General features: G+C 50.9%; 5 protein-coding genes across 5 annotated transcripts; 3 read left to right on the forward strand and 2 right to left on the reverse strand.

The window, feature by feature from the left end:
* Window positions 1-761: 761 nt before the first annotated feature.
* HOO65_011363 (Iron-sulfur assembly protein 1) lies at window positions 762-1,744 on the forward strand (the record flags this gene model as incomplete). The annotated part of the gene is made up of 2 exons (XM_071006047.1): window positions 762-1,644; window positions 1,707-1,744. The coding sequence occupies 2 exons, from the start codon at window positions 762-764 to the stop codon at window positions 1,742-1,744; spliced, it is 921 nt and encodes a 306-aa protein (XP_070863184.1).
* A 931-nt stretch (window positions 1,745-2,675) lies between these two features.
* HOO65_011364 (ATPase WRNIP1) lies at window positions 2,676-4,475 on the forward strand (the record flags this gene model as incomplete). The annotated part of the gene is made up of 1 exon (XM_070999955.1): window positions 2,676-4,475. The coding sequence occupies one exon, from the start codon at window positions 2,676-2,678 to the stop codon at window positions 4,473-4,475; it is 1,800 nt and encodes a 599-aa protein (XP_070863185.1).
* A 225-nt stretch (window positions 4,476-4,700) lies between these two features.
* HOO65_011365 (UPF0588 membrane protein) lies at window positions 4,701-7,039 on the reverse strand (the record flags this gene model as incomplete). The annotated part of the gene is made up of 3 exons (XM_071005507.1): window positions 4,701-6,119; window positions 6,248-6,748; window positions 6,953-7,039. 3 exons carry the CDS (start codon window positions 7,037-7,039, stop codon window positions 4,701-4,703), a joined length of 2,007 nt encoding a protein of 668 aa, XP_070863186.1.
* Window positions 7,040-8,118: 1,079 nt separating this feature from the next.
* Window positions 8,119-10,209, reverse strand: HOO65_011366 (uncharacterized protein; the record flags this gene model as incomplete). The annotated part of the gene is made up of 1 exon (XM_070999956.1): window positions 8,119-10,209. One exon carries the CDS (start codon window positions 10,207-10,209, stop codon window positions 8,119-8,121), a length of 2,091 nt encoding a protein of 696 aa, XP_070863187.1.
* Window positions 10,210-15,314: 5,105 nt separating this feature from the next.
* On the forward strand, window positions 15,315-19,940 carry HOO65_011367 (uncharacterized protein; the record flags this gene model as incomplete). The annotated part of the gene is made up of 1 exon (XM_070999957.1): window positions 15,315-19,940. One exon carries the CDS (start codon window positions 15,315-15,317, stop codon window positions 19,938-19,940), a length of 4,626 nt encoding a protein of 1,541 aa, XP_070863188.1.
* Between the last annotated feature and the right edge of the window lie 1,637 nt (window positions 19,941-21,577).

Here is a 21,577-nt window from a genome sequence, read left to right on the forward strand (position 1 = left end):
CACGGCAGCCAGCAAACTCTTCTAGAACACAAAAAAAGGGGATCGTTGTGCTCATTTCAATTTTCAATGGATACATTCCCGAGATCAGACGAAGCTTTGGCTGAGTAGAAGATATAACATAGCAGCCCTTGCATTTTATATATCACGTGATTTACGCGCCTGTTATGTAATCATTCATAAAGAGCATTGTGACATGTTGGGTTTCATAAAAATAAACCATGGAAACATTCGGCGCAATTTAGGAGAGACAACGTAATGAGTACAAGTGTTAGGGTTAGAGCACTCTTTCAGAGAGTGACAAACATCTCGTCTCTTATTGGTCAAAGCTATGCAACTGTGGAGACTATTCAGCCGGGCCATGACGGGAGGCTCGATAATTTGCAGCCAGGTCCCTAAAACTGGGGCAAATATGGCAGTTCTAGTGGGTGGAAATGACCTGCTGTTATGCAATGTGAATCAGCTTCGGCCCATTAAACTTCGCATGCCATCGGTAGAAGCCTCATTAGTTTCTTACACTTTTTCCTGCTATTTCCATACATTGCCAGTAATTATTTTGTCACCATTATTTAGCCGCACGTCGGCCGAGCTTTTTCGTTGTCCATCGTCTTTAGCCCTTGGAGTAATAACCCCAGGCCTAAGCCTTGATCGATCCCTTCTTGTGTCTTCCTCTTATTCTTCTGCCCTTTTTTTTAGCCTTCGTTCTCTCTCTGGCACTTGGATATATCCCCTCGTTCTTTTGCGCCTTCTATTGCTTCCAAACAATGCTCACATCCCGATCCCTGGCAAGGCTAGCTCGGCCTGCCTTAACAGCTTCTTTATTGCCATCATACGGCTTCGGATTTTCCCAGTGTCTGTACTCGACACAACATGCCCGTCTGGCTTCGTTTCAGCCGCATCGACTGACGCCCTCGGCCCTCGAAAATGCGGCGTCCCTGAGCTCTGTAGATGCCGGCAAGCTCGCAAAGGCAAACAACCACAAGAGCATATCTGGAACACCAGACCGTCAATCTGCCACTCCTCCTTCCCTTCCACAGCAAACTATCCAGGCCGAGAACCAGACTCGGACGCAGGTCCTGGGACAGGCAAAAGCAAGCGAAGTGTCGGAGCTACACCCACAGGCTGCTCATTCTACTCCCGCGTCACATCCGGATTCCCCTGCGATACCACCCGCTACAGACTTTGCTACTGCGACAGCGAATATACCAGCTACAGCTACGGCCGCGGCTACGGCTACGACAGCGACCCCTTACACTCTTACCCCAACCACTAAATCACCATCACAGGCCCTGGGCGCCACCCCTCCGACAACATCATCAGTGAAACCACCTGCCCGCAAGTCGCGGCTAAGGACGCCGCGCAAGGCCGCGATCAAGCTGACACCGGCAGCTATAGAGCAGCTACGCGATCTTCTCGACCAGCCCGAACCCAAATTCATCCGAGTCGGCGTGCGCAATCGCGGCTGCTCTGGCTTAGCATACCATCTGGAGTACGTCGACAAGCCGGGGCAGTTTGACGAAAAGGTTGAACAGGACGGTGTCATGGTGCTGATTGATAGCAAAGCGTTGTTCAGTATTATTGGCAGCGAAATGGACTGGGTTGAGGATAACTTGTTGGAGAAGTTTGTGTTTAAGAACCCCAACATTAGTGAGTTGTTGCTGACTTCCAAGCACTCGCTATGTGCTATTTGCTAACTTGTTTTACTACAGAGGACCAATGTGGCTGCGGCGAGTCATTTATGGTTTAGATTGAATGAAGACGAGCCGATTAGTACATTCAGTTTCGAGAGAGGGATGCCCCTCACCTCATCTTCTCCTTTCCCACTTCTCCCATTTCGCTATATTGCCATTCATCTGTCTGCTTCGGCTGCAATAGCTTGGCCTCGGCGATGGGCTCGGCTTAAATCGGGCGTTTGCGGGGGTGGGGTGTCTTGGTGCAGGCAGGGTGAAGATCAGTTCTTCTAGCGGGGCTTCTTGGTAGCCCTGTTTCTTTTCTTTTTTTTTTCCTTTGTTGATTATGTTGGGTGACAAAGGTGTTGTCACGAATCCATGGGATACGGCTGGCGTTTTGTGCTGTTTCCCCCCCCCCCCCCCCATTTCTTTTGTCTTTTTTTTGTAATTTAGTTTCTTGGGACGGACTTTCTTTTCTTTTCTCCTGCTCAACCTCTAGAAAGCATAGCTTAAACATGCATAAACTACTGACTTAAAGCCTGTACAGGCATCGGAAGGCCTCTCCAAGATAAAATTGTGTCCTTGAAATCTATGAAGAAAGCAGGCGTACTGCAAGTGGGGCTAATTAGTCATTGCTTATGTAAAATGACACGCCAAGTCTTTCCCCTTGGCTAAAGTGGCACGCGTCTGAAGCGCGTCTAATTGTTTAAAGTTAAGCTGAGGTGCAGAAAAAAAATACTGCTACAGTGTCAGCTGTGTTCTACTCATGGGGGTTGATGTTTATGCAAGCGTTACTGCCATAGAGACTGCCATAATATTTTCTTGTATTGTGGTAACAGAAGGCCTGGAATACGGGCGAACTCGATCAGGAAACTTAGGCTTGCACTTGTTCTTAGGCTCTATTTTATCGTCTCTCTGGAAACCCAAAACTCTCTGTGCTCTCTGGCTTGGAGCTTGTGTTGCTGTGATTGATTCTTGTCTGTATATCCCGCGCGCTCCCCACCAATCATGTCTATAATCGACTGTCCAGCCTGTAATCAGCCCGTCCTCGAGGCCCACATCAACGGACATCTCGACTCATTGTGCAAGAGCTTCCTCGCCTCATCATCCACGAACGCCTCTGAAGAAGGCCCTCGATCGTCGCCCGCTCCAATTTCCCAGCAGCCAGCATCTACAGCACCGGTAGGCTCGTTAGCGACGACCAACGGCGGGTCCTCGTCCTCAAAGCATGGCCCAGGATCTGGTTTCTTTCAAACTCCAAGCGCCAAACGCCAGGCCACTCTCTCAGGGCGTCCGGTCCCTGTAGTATCCGGATACACACAGCCAAAGCTTGGAGCTAAAAGAGGCTATGACGATGGCCCCGGTCATCAGTCTCCCGGGCCACATGGTGGCGAGCCCAAGGTTGAGGTGCGACAGACAACAAATGGCGCGCCGGCGAAGCGGTCTAAAAATACACGAACGGCCCCCTTAGCAGAGCGCATGCGGCCACACACACTGGATGAGGTGCATGGGCAGGATCTAGTCGGCCGTGCTGGCGTTCTGCGCGGGTTAATAGAGGCTGATCGAGTGCCCAGCATGCTGCTCTGGGGCCCCTCAGGAACCGGGAAAACGACAATTGCCCGGTGCATTGCGCGCAAGACGGGCGCCAGGTTTATTGAGATGAACGCCACATCAACGGGCGTTGCCGAGGTCAAGAAGATGTTTGAAACGGCAGCAAACGACAATGCCTTGACGGGGAAGAAGACTATCATTTTCTGCGACGAGATCCACCGCTTCACCAAAGCACAGCAGGATATATTCCTGAAGCCAGTTGAGAGCGGACTGGTTACGCTTATTGGCGCGACCACGGAAAACCCATCGTTCAGAATACAGAATGCGCTCCTGAGTCGATGTAGAACCTTTACGCTGTCGAAACTGACGCGTAATGACGTCAAAACCATTCTAGCACGTGCGCTCCATGATAGCTTAGACGAAGTGGGAGCAGAGGCAGAAGCTCCGTCAAGTCTAGAGGCTGAAGCAGCCGAGAATGGCGAATCAGTTACTGGCGATGACCAGCAGAAGACGAAGTCGCAGCGAGAATCTGTCACTGATCTTATAGACGACTATATGCTTACCTACCTTGCAGAGTTTGCCGACGGCGATGCGCGGACGGCCCTTAACCTTCTGGAGCTGGCGCTTTCACTTGCCCTTGCGCCTGGCGGGACAACCGCCGCGGCAATCAAGGCAGCATTGACTAAGACTCTAGTCTATGACCGTGTGGGCGACCAGCATTACGATACTATTTCAGCCTTCCACAAAGCTGTCAGAGGCTCCGACGCCGATGCAGCTCTGTACTATCTGGCGCGCATGCTAGAGAGCGGAGAGGATCCACTGTTCATTGCCCGCCGAATGGTGGTAATTGCCTCGGAGGATGTTGGTCTGGCTGACAACACACTGCTGCCTCTTGCGACCGCCGCGTATACAGCTGCACAGCAAATCGGTCTGCCTGAGGCGAGAATCCCGCTGGCGCACTGTGCCGTTGCTCTCAGTCTCGCCAAGAAGAGCACCCGGGCTTATCGGGGCCTGAATAACGCAATGGCGGTCTTAAAGGAGCCGGGTGCTTCTGGCCTGCCTATCCCTTTGCATCTGCGCAATGCTCCGACCCGGTTGATGACCGAACTAGGATATGGCGTCGAGTACAAGTACCCACCCAACTACGTCGACGGTCACGTGAAGCAGGAGTATCTACCAGAGGCTATCCGGGGAAGGCGGTTCCTTGAGGATCGTGATCTAGGGACGGAGATCGACCCGGACTTGTCAAAAGAATAGGAGGGATGGATACATGGGGACGGACTCCGTCTTGTCTCTCTAGTATACCGTAATGTTTGATTAGGACACAACTTCATTACCGTCTGGATTCGGTTTGACGTACATGCTACTAGATATAGAAAGAAAGCACAAGCAAGCTTATTGTTATAGTCGTCCACGTGTAGCACAGAAATAGAGAAAGAAAGAAAGAAAGAGCACCTTCGCCATACACCCTAAGCCTGAACCTCAAGCCCGCTCCAACAATATCCTGACATCACCTACTGCCGATCGCGCCGCCTTTTTCAGCAGCGATCGCTCATCAGCCTCCCGGTACTGCTCCCACATGTCTAAGCCCTCATTTGTTTGGATGCTTAGTGTTTCATAACCTTGCTTGATTGTCTCCGCCACCTGCAGGGCCGTCAGGTTACCTCTCTTCGATATGCCCGACTTGGAGGCAGCAGCCTCACCACCCTCGGCCAGCAGCGACTTGTAATGCGCCGAGACGTCAACTAGCGTGTTGATCGAGCTCTTGCGGCTATCGAGCTGGTACAGCTGGCGGAACTTTTCGAGCGTGTCACCAGTTTCTACCACCTTGTAAAAGAGATCGTCGTAGGCTGCCGGCGACGGGAGGAAGGCCTCGCCAGCCGACAGAGCCAAAGCCAGGACGTTGACGGTCAGCTCGGCTAGCGTGTCGATGTTGGCCAAGTCTTTCAAGTCTGCCACGTACTGTGCCATGAAACGGAGGAGGGACAGGAGCGAGCGGAACAGCTCGCCCCAATGATAGGTCACCCGTGTGCGGGTGCGCGACAAGTAGCTGAGCAGGCGAAGGACAATGCCCACACACTGTGTGTATAGGGAGACGTCGAGACGCCGACGCAGGTTGTGAGTAATTCCATCCACCATGGTATCGAGCAAATGTGCGGCGAGGACACGCTCGGCCTTGACTAGAGGGAGATGCGGTGGCCGCTGACGACAAAGTCGCACTGAAGTAAGTGAGTCAGCGCTACATAACCGCTTGCATATAGCAGGGTCCTCAACAAGCAGTCGGAAGACCATCAGCGACAGATGCGCATAATACGATGTCCGGTGCGAGAGATATGCATGCTGTAGGAGATACGAAGACAGAGATATATAGCTGGCGAAGGGCGATTCCTGGGGTTCCTTAGCCTGAGATGCTGGTGCTGGGGTTGTTGACGCTGGATTTGATGCTGTGATGGCGTCTGAGGATGGGAGCGGCTCTGTTTCGACACCGAGCTTGACTAGATTAACACAGAACAGTTTGTTTGCATGGGCAAAGTCGTAGGTAGCCAGCAACACAGCCGCCTCTTCGGAGGGAAGGGTTGTGAACATCTTCTTGGCTGTTTCTGCATCGTAGACCGGCTTTTTGACGGCTTTGTTTCCGCGTCCTAGGCCAATAAAGCTGAGGGTTGATGACAGCGACCAGCCCTCGGGCAAATCTTCTTGTACGTCGATGTAGTGGCGGCGCATGGAGTAGCACGTGCTTCCAATGCAGCGCACGACTTTCTGGATCGGAGCCTCGTTCACGAAGTCGGCAAGGCGTAGGCCATAGGGGTTTTGGAATTCAAACTTGTTGTAGTTGGCGAGCAGACCGAGGAAGGCGAATGGCAAGAGTGCGCTGGCTGAGTCGGGAGTCTCATGAATGTACTATGAGAGGGGGGTCAGCGAGTAGGCCAGCCAAGTTAAAGCCGTGGGGTCACATATTGCTTGTTGTTCTTTTCCTATCATCTTTCTCTGGCTTGATCTTGATTCCTTTTTCGATTTCTCCCTCTTACCTTCATTATTGCAGGAAACAAATCTCGCTGAATCAGATAAGTGAGCAGCGTCGTCTGATATGCGCCTGCTGTAAAGGCCAACAGAACCTGGATGGCCCGTCCTCTATTGGCAAGGTCTTTATCATTGCGCATGATGCCCTCCAACAGTCCCACGAGTTCTGTGAATACAGAGTCGACTGCATCTAGGCCAGCTAGCACAGTTATAATCTCGGAACTGGGATGCGAAAATTTTTTACTCAGCACTGAAGAGAAGAATATTGCTAGTGTGTCGAGCGCGTTAGCAACAGCAGCAGGCCGCCCACTCTTCAGTGCAGCCATGGCCTGGAGCAGAATTTCCTGGGTGCGTGTTTCGTACTGAAGCAAGGCGCTTGCAGGCAGGGCGGCAAGGACAGCGCGGAGAGCAGGGCCGTCAGGCTTGAGGAGAAAGAGCTCTCGCCAATAGCCCTCGGGCTTTTCGTCTAGCTCATCGTCGTCGGAGAAAGAAGGATCGGAATCAGTTGACTATGGCAAGAGAGTTATTCGCAATGTGTTAACTATGAGCACCAAGATCCCAAGAAGACGAGACACATAAAGTCTAATACAATGATGTTAGGGAGTACGCATCTACCCATCGCTGTCGGTCTCAATCTAGACACGTAGCTTGAAACAATGCGCGTGTTTACGCCTGCATCTATGTCGTGATATGTTGGCCTGGGTGTTTCATACCTTGAATAGTTCCTCGTATAGCTTGACCACTTTAGGCTTGAACACCTGGTCTGGCTGCACTTGTCGCGTCAGCGGAGACGGCTCCATTGTTGGGTTCTAGGTATGCTGGTTTGTTTTCGGGGTGTTGGTTGTTTTGTGCCGGCCTCGACTTAGGTTGCGAACTTGCAGAGAAAAGGGCAGTTAAGCAGATGCATTAGCGAAACTTGAACGATGCTTGCTTGGCGTTGTCGCAATGCGCTGGAGACTGCGAAATGAACAAGAGGAAAGGCCGAAGAAAGGGACAAGGGGGTTAAGTTAGGGCTAGGGTTAATAAAATAGAGACAGAGAAAACACAGCAGCCATGCGGCATCAACAAAAGGGGAGCAAAGTAGTTAAATTGCCAGTTTGTTGGAGTAGGGAAACGAACAGAAGCAACCGATGATAATCATACGTCTGGTATAGTCTGTCCAATCCAGTCCAGACTTTTGTTTGACTTGGCCTTGGCTTGAAACTAAACGAGCCGATACAGATCAATTCTGGTAGGTTGGCTGCTGATAGGTGGTCTTAGTCATGCACCCCACATTTAGTATGTCTAATATCTAGCAATGCATTGTCACATGCAAACAACAATACAGGCTTATGTTTACTCTGAACTGGGTTGGCGATGTTCACTGCAATTGGATTAGATTGGTCACAAATCAGTTATATTCAGTAGACGATTCTTTCCTTTGCCTCTAGACCACCAAGATAAGTCAAATGAAAGGGAAAAAACGAAAAAAATAAAGGCAATAGCTGCACCGAAAACCCGAAAACTCCAGGCTGCGCTAGATTTGGCGGAGTTCATGAGACTCCATATTAAACAAAAGCATATAAAGAAAAGCCGCAACATGGGCACATACAGCACTATGGCTATAGACAGCTGAGGCTGAAAACGAAAGGAAAAAGGCATATGGACAAGAGGATATCAACATGAAAAGAAAAAGAAAACAAAAAAGACTTGCGACGCGACGCGAAAATTCTTGGGCTCCCTAAGATAGACCCTTCTCTAGAACGAGTAAGAGATGCGGCGAGATACACCAAGATCTTAGCCTAGAGTGGAAACCTAACTTAACCACATGGGGTGGTATGGACGCGCACGCACGCGCTAGGGGCATGCAAATAAGAGAGCAGTCCTCCTAGGACTTGGACTAGACAGCCCAACTTCCCCGCCGCTCTCGCATGCCCCAGGCTACTGGCCGGCAGTTGTCCAGATCAGGATGCTGCCGGCCCCATTCGAAAATGTACAGTTTGAGCGCCTTCCAGCGCACACATCGTTCGTCTTCGGGAATAGTGTGCTCCTCGCTGTCAAAGGTTTTGAGGGATTTCATACGGTACTCGTCGTCCTTTGATAGCTCCTCAACCGGCACTCTGCTGATCTTGGAGAGCTCCTGGTCAAAGGCCTGGGCCGTCGGTGGGTAGCCTAGAGAGAGATAGTTGAAGACTTGCGTGACAAAAAGATCGTCGAATTCGTCCTTGATGCGGACTTCAATCCGGTCTTTTTCTTTGGCGCGGGCATCAGCTGCCTCTCGCCTGACACGATTCTGGGCAAACATCTGGTCTTTCTTGGGCCGAGGAGAGTTACAAGCACCAAAGGCCGCAGAAAATGGGTCATAGGATGGGGATAGGGGTTCCGTAGGTGTAGCAAGATACATTTCGTGTATTGGTGCACCAGGAGGCACATAGGTGGTTTTCTCATTACTTTGAGTGCGCAAACACGACCCGCGCCACAACCCAGGGGGCGTTGAGACCTCCTCGTAGTAACAAGACCTGTCTAGACCAAGAGATATGGGCTGTTGTGGTGTCTCAGCAGGTTGTGGTGTAACTGACGCTTTGGGAGAAGGACACATGCGGAACTTGATTTCCTTGCCTAGCATGGGCGGAGAAAAGCCGAGGCGAGCTCGGCGCCAGTCGTCCGACTCTTTCGGAAGACCAAATCGAGCAAAGCCGCCAAATTGACGGCCGCCAAATCCGTTGCCGCCTGGGTCTCCACGGTTGATGGAAATAGAAGCAATGACTGGGGGCGGAGACGGCTTAGAATGAGACTTGGACGAAGAGGAATAGTCAATGGGGGCATACGACATGGAGTAGTCATCGCCGTCGATATAGACGTCACTTTCCGTTGACATGCACGATGCAGAGCGATTGGTGGTAAGCCAGAGAGGATCCGGGGGAGGCATCTCAATGTCCATACCGTCAAACTCGTCATATTCATCGTCGTCAATAGCACAGTCCCTCATAGGCGTGTCCGTTTGAGCCTGGACCTGGACCTGGGTCTGGGTCTGGGCTTGGGTCTGGGCCTGGGCCTGGGCCTGAGCCTGAGCTTGTTCCTTTTTTTGCGCATGCTCCTGCATATTCTTATGCCACCAATCCAGATCAGAAGATTTCCGCTGGCGGGGCAGGTTTATCGTACTGGCATGGTGTGCACGATGGGTGCGAACGTGGAAATGGGGTCCTACTACACCGCTAATACCTACCTCATCCTGGGTGGATCTAGGTGAAGCGCCAGCGGACGGCGAGTCTTCCTCCTCGCTATCGCGGAAATAGAAATGAGCTACACCGCCTTCTCTAGCCTGTGCATTGGGAAACGCAGCAAGAGCAGCTTCCTGTATCTGTCTTTCGACTTCTTGGGCCGCCAATTGCAAAAGGTAGCCGGAAAAGGCAGCATCGTCAGTCTCACGGCGAGCTCTGTCGGAAGTATAGACGCGATGCTCCTTATAGTCGTTGTTCCGCCGTTTTTTAGAGCGTGTGTGTGATAGATAGATGTGGTTTGTGTAAGGTGTGATGTCGGTTTTGTCGGTTGGCCTTGTGGCAGGGCCCGAGTCTCCGATGCGCCGGGCACGGCGAGATGTCTCAATCAACTGAGGCGCAAAACGGCGACGTTGCTTGACACAACCGACACAATCTAGGTGCCTACACGGGGCGTGCCCAGGCTGTGGAATGGTCAAGGAGTCTTTGCAGACACGGCTAGGCCTAGTCTCCTCCACGTGTTGCGTGCTGATTTCGACACTACTACTGCTAGTAGGGAATAGCGGGAATTTGTGTGCGGAGGTAGTCTCACGGGGTGATGATTCAGGCGTTAAGTCTGGGGTGGGAACGGAGGCCGGGGCAGAGGCTGGCGGGGCAACGGCCAGAGCCTGTGGCCTGGGGAGCCGGACGCTCTCATAAGTGGTCTCGATTGGAATTGGAGCAAACCGGCTACGGTACGGGGCCGCAGCGGGCTTGATAGAGTCGCAAGTCATCGTAGCCAGAACAAGATAGTTTAGAGTTGAAAGATTTTTTTCTTTTCAAAAAAGTAAAAAAAAAAAAAAAAGAAGCAGAATATAAAGCTAGATACCAAGCGGTGAAGAGCCTGTAGCACAACTGTGATGGAGTGCACGAATATCTGGCAGAAGAGAAAGTAAAGCAGCCAGAGAGGAAGGCGGGCGGCCTTAATAAAAGCGAGGAAATCGTGAAAGCCAGCAGGTGCAGTAAAACAAAGAAGTACAATGTAACAAAGAGGGTCTGGAACTAAGAATGTCAGGGCCACAAACGGCCACTCAGCTTGACAAAGGTAGTATGAATCATAGGAGCGCCATACTGAGCAGGCACAAAGCGAGGGACAATATATAGTATATCGAGGGCAGGCGTGGGGGGTGGAAAATCGAAAACCAGGGAGAAGGAACAGTAGAGCAACCAAAAATGCGTGGGAAAAGAGAGGGAGAGAAGAGAAAAGAAAAGAGAAAACAAGTGTAAATGGTGAGGGAAAAGAGAGAGTTGAAAAGATCAAAAAAGATTTTTCAATGTGACGATGCAAAGAGCAGGAACAGGAAACAGCAAGAGACAGGAACAGGAAGGAAGCCAACAAGAAGGCAAGATGTTGCGTTGCCTTCTTTCGAAGATGGAAGGTGGAGAATAGCGAAACAAGGAAAACGAGAGAAAAGAGAAGGGCCTGCAAAATGGGACTGGGACTGGGACTGAGGAAAACTAGTCCATGGATCGTTGTTTAGGGGCATGTCCTGAAAGAGACTAAGAAGAAAAAAGGGTTCAAAATAGCATCCATACAAGCTAGCAGGCAATAGGATAGAGTAGTTACTCCTGAATAGCACTAGAGGCGAACCAACACCACATTAGAAACCAGACATTGTACGCTACCTACTATAGTATTACCAGGCGCAACACTAGAAGCTAGAAGCCACGACGAAGAGTCAAGTCGAAAAGCGGCAACCGCCAAAAGCAGAAGGAGCGAGTCAAGTACCAACGAGCTGGACTGGCGAGAAAAATGGGCAAGAGCCAGGCAAAAAGGAGCTAAAATGAAAGGAACTCGTGTACTTGTTGCTCCACCGTGCATAGGAAACCCATGACCGGTGCTTTTTGCACGTGGGGACTGTGCCAAAGTCCAGCAGGTATGCAGCTAGCTAGAGGTATAAATATAGACGAAGAGGAGTCACCACCAAGGCCACGGTCGTGGCTGCTCTTCCTCCCTCTCTGTGTGCGCTTCGCTTCCCCCTCACCTCCTATGTCCTGGACGCCCCCTCTGCAAATGGAGGCTGACTAGCTTCCTGCCCACAAAAGGAGAACAACGATCCATAGGACGTGGCTGGCACTGGATTGGGGCAAAATCACAGCTAGCATGCATATTCGCTTCGCTGCACTGGACAAAAAGCAAAATCATGCAGCAGTCCACGCACATCGTCGCCGCTGCCGCCGCCGCTGCCGCCGCCGTCGTCGTCATTGAAGTCAGAATTCACGGGTGGCCTGTGGGGGGAGTGTATACGACATCTGGCCAAGCACTTTGTCTGCTGACTCAGTATTATGCGGTACATGTCGCACATGTCCTTGGTTTATTGCATTCAGCAAGCGTATTGCCATAACGTGATGGGATGGGTTCTTGAGAGCCCAAACGAGGGACAAGAAAGAGAAGGTGAAGGAAGGACAAAGGGACAAAAAAGCACAGCGTATGCAACGACCAACATCAAAGACTATGCATGTCTTCCTCGTTCTCCTGCGCCCACTCTCTAATCAAGTCAATGGGAGAAAATGCACACTCGACTTGTCGTAACTGAAAATTGCCCTCTCTCTCGTCTTCTATCATGTTCTTCAGAGCGTGGGGGAGAATTTATTCATCAACAGCACAATGCAACGGCATCTAGGGCAAGGTCCGAGAATCGGATTCGCTATCACATTTAGCCCACGCACTTCTGTTTTCCTTTTCCCTTTTTGCTCTCCTTTCTCTCCTCCCTCCCCCGCCCCTCGCTTCTATTATCCCCCGCCTTTGCCTCGCTTGCTATACGCCTGCATGTTCACACGATACAATGCTGCTGGCCCAATCCACACCAATGGCAGTGTCACAGCAAATACCCATACGGGCCAAGTGGAAACTAGAAAATAAAGCACTTCGCATATGAACATGTAACAAAGCGAAGGAAGGGCGCTCTTAGGGCCATATGATGCGTGTAATGGGGTCAGGCTGTTCAAACCAAAGCTTTATAGCTTCGGACCACGCCACTCCCCAGCAATGCATCGTCGACATAGTTTTTAATATTCTTGTTTCCCTTGTGTTTCGCCTTACCCTGTCTAGGCATCACGAGAGAGCCAAGGAATGCTAGCCTCCATCACAAGATCAGCTGAAGGAACATGCCCAATAACCCCCAGAGCCAACCAAGCCACGAAGCCAATGTCTGCTGTTCTGGCTCCACAATCCCATGCATACAGGCAAAAAAAGTATCGCTAGTACTAGCAAACAAACAATACACGATGCTATTCGACTACGCGCTTTATTGCTGTCTAGCAGACGTTGATAGTGCTTGCTCTAGTTGTATTAAAGACGCATTTGCATATAGATATGTACTACGTGTTATCGCTACAATCATGCAGTCATATCAGTACCACGCAACTCCTACCAGGAGCTGCAGTACGCATGTGATGCTGTATTACTGTATCTGAATCTTGTGGTATGTTGGTCTTTTATGGGAGGTTGAATGACGAAAACAAACTTGACCGCCTTTTGCTCCTGATCATGAAATAAGGGTGCTTGTAGTATACTCTATTAACCCTAAAGCAGCAGATATGAACAGTAAACCCTGTGCAGAGGGTAAAGGACGCCTGTTCTATTTTTGGAACCCCGGTGCCTATGGGGCACGCGAGCTGCTGCGTGCAAGACAAAGACAACGAGCAACCCTTACCACTTAAGGCACTAGTTTCCTACTCCTAGTAGTAGCACTACAAACATACCTGGCAAAGTAACTAGTAGTTGATATTCTGACAGGTGAAAAGAGCTCTTAGCAATCCTAAGCATTCTGGCTGATCATGGAAATCTTTACGTGTAGACTTATACCTCACAGAAAGCTTATCTCAGCTGAGAGCTTGGACACTTGCTACTACCGATTAGTCAAACTGAAGATAATAGGTCTTGGTGAAATTCAGGCTTGCTAGAAGCCAGAATATTGCTGCGCTTAGGCTGCGCAGAGGGACCAGCATCAACGGCGCAGAAAAGGCGGCATCTACATGAGGGATGGCAAATGTGCATATAGTATAGAATAATGAGGCCAGCGGGCCATAGGAGCAAGTCGGCATTGGCAACGCATAAAACGAGAACTTGTCGTGGGTTTCGAGCTTCCTATTGCCGACTGCACTTTGGTTTGGTGACACAACAGGGCGTAGCTACTTGCCATGCCGTATTGAGATCTTTCTCTGGCCCTGGCCGGCTAGGAGATAAAGAGGAGATGAGCTTGTATTGCCGATGCGCAGCGGTGTCTGGGTTTACCTTGGTGGCTTGTTTATGTCTGTGTGTGCGGCATGTGTGTGCCTTGTTTTCATTTCCTGCTGTGAAATGCTGAGATGCACATCAAGTCCCCCTTCCCCTGCCCCTTTACGTCGCCATTGCCTTTCGCTCCTGTCTCTCCTTCTTGCAGCCTGTTAAATTAAACACGCTTCTTTCCTTTTTGCCTATCTGGCGGATTGTCTGGTTTGTCGTCTTGCATTGGGCCTAGCATGGAGCACGGGTTCCTGCACCGGCATGTGCATGTTGACTTTGCATTTTGCTCTTGTCCTGCCTTGCCTGTCCTGATTTTCTTCTCTATCCATGGTCCCTTTTTTCCTGTTTGTTCTTTGTTTTCCCTTTCTAGGGGGCTTGATAATTTGGCATTTTTTCGAGATCAATCTAGAGTGAGGCAAGAAGAAGGGCTTTCGTCCCAAAGAACCCCTAGACAGGGCCTACCTTGATCCTCCTTGGCCTTGCCTGATTGCTGGTAATTAGATTGAAATGACAGCGTCCGGCGCACACGCACACGGAAATGTGGTTCTTGGAAATGCATACCTTGCATATCTGTAGATACATGTGTATGTGTGTAAGAGCCGCAGTATAGTTAACTGGCTATTATACACAAGATGCAGGCAAGGCACGCTGGAAGAAATGAAGAAGACAACAAAAACAGAAGGAACCCTTTTCCAAAGCCCCTCTTTCCCGTTCTGGTGTTTCTTGGCCCGCTTTTCTGTCTTCTTTTCTCGCTCCTGCTCTTTTGCTTTCGTCCTTTCGTTTTCATCCATTCGTCCTAGCCTTTTTTGTTGCGCCGCTATTTCCATTTTTACTCGGTTCGTCCGTTTTATTGTTGCTATTATTACTGTTATTATTGCTAGTAGCTCTACATACATACAGACCGCCGCATGTGAAGTTATTGTGCTTTCTTTCTTTGTCAACGTGCGTTGTGTTGCGCTGGTGCTGTGCTGCTGCCTGCAACTGCGGGTTGACTATTTGTCCCTCCCCTCCCTTCTTCCCTCCTTCCCATTTTACCGTTATCCTATCCCACTTGGCGGTTACCACTCGCTCTTTCCGGCCGCTCTTTCCCTGGTTTCTGATTTTACCCGTCGTTTGTCGTTTTTGTCTTCTCTTATCTTCTTCGCAATTGATCAGTTGAGCGTTTGCCTTTGCCTCTTTCCTTGTTGGCTAAGTAGCAATTACTATCGGTGCTTATGTTTCTCTTCTCCTAGTAGGAAAGAAAAGGCCTTCCATTTTTACACTCTACACTCTCTTCTTTCTTTATATTCTTCATAAGTCTCCTTTATGCTCCTCTTTCTCAGTTCCACTTTGCTGCTGTCTCTTCGGACATGTCAATTTGCGGCTGTGGCAGAAGCTTCTCTTTAAAAGCCAAAGCGCGAAGCCTACTCCCTCTGAGCCCCCCCCCCCCCCACGATAACGATCGATAACCGTAGCATTAAACCCAATCAAGTCCGTGAGTTACCACTATAACGGGGACTTATCTATCAACTTGATAGCACAATATAATCCGATCGCCATACTCGACCGACGCCAGCCAGTCCGTTTCCTTCGATCATTCCTTTCTTGGTCCCATCATATACCACTGCCGAAATGAGTTCTGCGTCTATGCGAAAAGGCGCCTCTGCTGCTTATTTACAATCGTTTCCTTTGACCCCATCGCCCGACGCCCTGGAATCTACCCCCAATCCGCATGCAGCTGATAAAGCGCTATCAGAACCAGTCGCATCAGCAGAATCAGCAGCATCAGCGATCTCGTCAACAATAACAGCACCTGCAGCGTCAGCACCGCCCTCAACAACAATCCCAGAAATTCCAAATCACGGCATGCCCTCCAAAAAGGACAGTGCTGCTGCGCGCAAAAAGGTCCTCTCTGTTTCGCTCGCAATCTCGGACCGGCCTTCGGTGTCGTCGATTATTGAGCGGCTAGAAACTAGGACCCAGCAGGAAATCGAAGAACAGAACCGTCTCGACCAGCTGCATCTCGAGCGTCTTGCTGCAGAAGCATCAGCCTCAACATCCACCTCAGCAACTCCAAAACCCTACATTCCTGGCCACACTACTGGCAGTGAGCCTCTAATACAAAAGGATATATACCAAGGCCATAGTCAAAGCCAAGTGCATGGCGAAAAGGAAAAGAATCATAGTACTACTACTGAGTCAATTCCAGCCTCGTCTTCCTCTTCTCATCTTTTAATTTCCCCTGAGCCCGACATGCCAACAACAGCCTTGATAGAAATGCAGAATACCAGGGGTGGTGGTAGTAGTGGTGGCGCTGCTCCTATTCCTCCTGGTGCTGGCGCTGGTCCTGCTAATGCTACCGCTATTGCTACTACTACTACTACTACTACTGGCACTACTACTGGCACTGCAGCTGCTCGTGTTCCTTCCTCAGCCTCCCCCTCGTATTCAGGCCAGCCTTTGCTGCAAGACCACTTTTCGTCTATTTCACTTGGCAGCCTTGACCTTGGTCTCAATTTCGAAGCCAGCAGCGAATATTCTGCAACTAATTTCAACACCCTGAATCTCCAGGCCCAACAGTCCTCTGAGCTTCCTCTCCCAAGGCCAAAGCCTGACGCTCCCGGCTCCCAAACCCACAAGCAGCCGCAACAACCTCCGCCGTCTTCATCATCTTCAGCCTCGGTAATCCAGCAGCTCCAGAACCAGATTCAGGATCTCGCCCAAGCCGGGAAGCCATTTGATCCGCCTCCCCCCTTGGTTCGCACGACTTCGCACAACGGAGCCCTGCCAATCCGGCATCCAGTCCCTGATGTACCCCCTAGATCTATAACCACCCGTGAAAATATTGCCCAGCTTGAAGCCACCGCTGTCCGTCTGTCTATGACCAGCTCTATCGACGACGCCATCCACAATTTGCACAGCGAACTTAAGCGTAGCGACAGCCGTCGATCGTCGATTCTGGCTGCTAGTCTCAAAGAAAGAGAGCGCGAAGAGGAAGCACGATCTCTGCCTGCCTTGAGTCGCCATATTTCAAACGCTAGCTCTATTGTTTCTGTCAACCACGTTGCCCGCCTAGGTGGATATTCGCCTGGAGAATACTCGGTGACTTCGTCCACTGCCGAATCGATCACTACTCGACTACGCGCAAAATCCGATACTGATCCATCCACCTCCCTTGCTAATTTGTCCCGCTCTGGGCCTGGAAAAAGTTCGATTCGCAGCATCCATTCACGCCCTCTCGCTGGAATTGTGGAAACAGAGAGAGACACCCCAGCGAGAAACCGCTCTAATAGCAGAATGGAACCGCTTTCTGAGCAGGAACAACAGCAGCCTAGGCCGAGCTTCCAAACCAAGGGCCAGACTGCCTCTCCCTCCCATTCGAGAAAGGCCTCCAGCATCAACCACCTTATGCGGATGCCCTCGTTTGAAGCATCGACCGCCGAGACACTTAGCCTGGGCTTTGATGCCCAGGGGGCAGCTTCGAATCGAAGACGCTTGTCTAGCATAGCACAGAACAATTCCGAGACTGAGACAGAACCACAGACACAGGGCCAGCATAGCCAGACCCAGGCTCAGTCTCAAGATACCCATAATAATACCGAGAACCCGCAGGTGCAGCCAACGCCACACCAAAAGAACCATCATTCCCAAAAAGATAGCACTGCATCTACGCCAGAATCCGAGCGTGCCAAGGACGTTTTTGATGATTTTGATGGTGTACATTGTGATCCTGATGTAGACCTGCACAATGATCGCCACGAAATAATCCATTCTTTGTCTGATTTCAATCCCTTAAACCTGTCCGACACCCTTGGATTCAATGTTGCTCCTTCTGGAAATACTTTGCAAGATCAGCAATATTTGGACCAGAACCAGCCTTACGCCGACAATGGAGGCGTGCCTCATCCGGGCCAAGACCTTACGGCTGACTATGCTCAATCGGGCGAGCCTGTGCCGTCTACGCTGCCGCAAAATGCCATGCGTCAAAGTATGGCCATGCCTCCTGTGCGCCCCCAGTCGTATATGGATCCCGAAACAGGCATGGAGATGGCCTACTACCCTGCTCGTGTGCCAATGATGCTCAATCTGCCTCAAAAGCTATCCAAGAAACCCAAGGCTGCACAGCGAAATGCTAGACAGTCTAAAGTTCTTAGCATGATGCCAAATATTAACCGGCAATCCGCTCCCTGGCTAAACAATCCTAGTCACCTAGAAGGCGAGCAACCCCATCCTGAGCAATTCTCAGCTAAGCCCATAGACTTTTTAGGCGATCCCCTCGCTGGCACACACGGCACTTATTCAATGGCGTCTCTGGATGGTAATGGCAATATTGACGGGCCTGGGCAATCCCAACAAGAGACAGGGACACCGTACAATAACCCTGTTTCTCCTAATCCCACATTCCAGACCGGATCCGACTCAACCGAACATGCCAACAATGGCCTGCGGGGCGTTGGTCGAGATTCGCTGGCCATCAGAGACACTATATATAACAGCGGGCCTTTGCCAATGCCTGCACCTGCTGGTCGGCAAAATAATCGTGCGTCGCATTTGCCACCTCAGCTTCGTGCCAGCGTCTTTTTTGAGATGCCCTCTACTACTACCGATATCAAAATTGAGGCCGGGTCTGCCACACATACACTTGACAAGCTACTGGATGCTTCTGCAACTGCACCTGTCAGCGCATTTACCGACCATTTGATTGCCGGCAAGCTGGGGGTGGACGGCCAAGGCCGTCCCAATCGCCGCTCTATGGCCCCTCTTTCTGACAAGCGCCAATCCCACAACCTTTACAACAGTGTTAGCGTTGACGGTCTCCGTAAACCGGCCAAGCTGAAGAAGCGGGCCAGCCAAATGTCAATTGGCATCTCTTCTGTCAATGGACCGGACGGCAGCGCTCCTTCCGGGGCTACCCAGGCTGTGAGGTCTTCGCGGAGATTAGATCTTGATGTTTCGGATAACGACTCACATCATGATACGGATCTGCACGACGGTGCTAACGCCATGCGTCCTGATGATGACGAGCTAGACCAGACACATATGACCAATGTCTCCCTTGGCGGTGACGAGCAGGATGGCGATGACGAGGAAGAGCAGGAGGAAGAAGAGGGAGAGGACATGTACTATGGGCCTCCCACTACGCTGTTGGCCGAGCTGCAGATTCGCAAACAACAGCAAAAGTTGCGCACACGCGGCCATTTTCCCAATGGTATGCACTCAACTCTGCTTGAGCTAGATGCCGTAGCAGAAAGGCAACGCCAGAACCGTGTTAAAGGCAAGGTGAATCTGGCATGGGAAGAAGGAGCTGATGGTGCTGGAAACGAAGAGAGCGACGAAGATGTTCCGCTCGGACTCTTGTACGCAACTAAGGCCACGGGCACCAAGAATCTCAACTTGGCTGTTGCCGAGATGAACCGGCCTCTTGGTCTGATGGAGCGCCGGGACATGGAAGACAACGAGCCACTCAGTTCGCGCCGTGCCCGGATCATGGGAGACCAGTATACCCCCGTCCGAAACCACACGATGGTGTCTAGGGCTGCGCCTACGGGCCTAGGCAATTACGCTGCCCCCGAGTCGGAGTCGGAGGATGAGCCGCTTGCAGCTCGCAGGGCCCGTCTCAAGAACGAAGAGAGCAGCGGCGCTTTGCCTTCTACTCGGCCTGTGAGCAGAGCATTCTCCAACGAGTTGCTTACGCAGTTTGCAGCGCCCGAGGAGGAGACCAAGAGCAAGACGCCGGCCATAGAGGCCGAAGAGACACTTGGACAGCGTCGCCGCAGGCTCCAGGCTGAGCGTGAGGCGGCTGCAGCTACTGCCAAGCCAGCAGCATCACTTGTCCCTGGCAGTCAGAAGGCTGGTGGGCTGGCAAACCTGCTGGCAGCGCACCCGACTGCTAACGCAAACCCCTTATACTCGGGTGCCTTCAGCACCTCCAAAGGCAACCTTGGCTTCAAGAATGGCGTCTACAACACTGGGCGAGTTGGTATTCGGCCCAGCACCTCCCAGGTGCATCTGCAAAATCCTAACGGGACAGGCCTTCAGGCACGGCAGCACAATCTTGCCACCTCGGCAAGCATGGGCCAGCTGACACCTGCGTATCATCAACAGGCCCCTCTGATGGGCGGCGGTGGCGGCTATCCTCAGGGTGCATATGCACAACCAATGTACGGCCATGGCCAGCAGACATATGGCGGCTACGGAATGCCTGTGAACAAGCAGGTCGACAGGGTTGAGCAGTGGCGGCAGAGCGTGATGCAGTGATGTGTGCGTAGGGATACGTGTGTGTGGTTTCCTTCTCTTTTTTTCTCCTTTTTTTTTCTTTGTGTTTTGATATCATCACCTAGCCCTCTTTTCCGCTTTTCTTTTCTTCTTTGTTAGAGAGCCATCGGCTGGTATCCTCTCATCATTTCCCTCGCGCTCTTTCGTTTAGCTTGTTTCTTTTGTGTTGACTGACTGGCTCTACTGGTACAAAGTCGGTCCCATTTCATTTCCTTTTTTTCCCCGCAGCTCCCCTTTTCTCTCCATTTTAAGATAGATGTAATTATTGCACCATCCCAATAGACGACGGGTCACTCGTTGATAATATTATCCTATAATATAAACCTCTTGACTACTTCTTGCTCGTGATGAAGGCTTTATGCATGTAGTTTAGCGACAGTAGTGATGGGAGGGGGGGTGGGTGTTGGGGGTTACTGCTCCTTCTTTTGCCATTAATGTTTCTATGGCCATGTCTCGGGCTAGCTGACGTGTCTCGAAGGCCGGCCTGAGTTGTCATCTGCAACTGGCCGCGAAGCCGACGGCTAGTATCGTTGCTGGCACATGATACATTCGGTGTGATATGGCAACAATATGAAGTGCAAATTTGGTTACACGGTTGCATTAGGGTTAATCTGGTTAATCTGCAGCGCTAGGGTATAATTTGACAACTTGACGCATGACCTCATCCCTGACGTGTAGATTTTGAATTTCTATTCTAGGCTTGACACTTCTTTTGGTGGCTACTATTGTTACTTGTTTAGGGCATGCTTTGAGTTGAGTGTTGGCTCGTGCACGTAAAGATCCGTAAAAGGGTAAACAGGACCAAACAAGCAGGGAGGGTACGGGCGGCAAAGGCAAGGCAGGGCTAAGGGATGAGCAGCAAGAAGATGAAGGCGGAGACGGAAACCCTGGTTCATGAGGATGCCGAACTGCGGACGAAAACGGCGTCAAACAATCCATCAAACTCTGTATGGCTATGGTCACCAGAGGGGCTCTCCGTCAAGCGAGCATCGATCTGAGGGGCTTTAGCTGGGCCTTCATTTGACTTGATTGTCTTCCTTGTTTTCTTATTCTTCTTCGTCACCTTCTTTTTCTTCTTCCTGCATCTGCAGAGGCCCCTTGCTGGCTCGTAGCTTTTGGCTTTGAGCGCCCGGTCTTGTTGACACGGGGTTGGCTGAGGCCCGTCCGCTGTTGTAATTAGTAAGGGGAAAAAGTTGACCTAGTTGTGTTAAGTCGTTGAATCTTTGCTTGTTCGGCTCGGTGTCTAGAATGCCCCGTGCGACTCCTTCGGCTTCAACGAAAAGCATCCAAGGCGGCAGCGAAAAGAGCAGAGAGAAGGCGGGAGGGGCTACCGGATGTGCAGCTACATTCCAGATTAGAAGACAGGAAAAAAAAAGAAACAATGAACGAACGAACGTGCCCCCTGGTGTGCACATGCAAAGTAAGTATGTGTATGTATGTATGCACATACCCAAAAGGCGATCGGTGGCTAGCTAAGCTAAGCGGTTGGCCGATCTTACAGCGAGGGGGAGGCGGGAAGAAGGAACAAGGAGTACACAGTACAATGAAGACCGGCGTTTGTGGCTGGACGTGTTTGTAGTTGTATGTACACAGCATTATCACTGCATTTCTGGGGACTT

This window comes from Ceratocystis lukuohia (genome assembly GCF_044167205.1).
Source record: "Ceratocystis lukuohia strain C4212 chromosome Unknown Supercontig1_pilon, whole genome shotgun sequence".
Lineage (NCBI taxonomy): Eukaryota > Fungi > Ascomycota > Sordariomycetes > Microascales > Ceratocystidaceae > Ceratocystis > Ceratocystis lukuohia.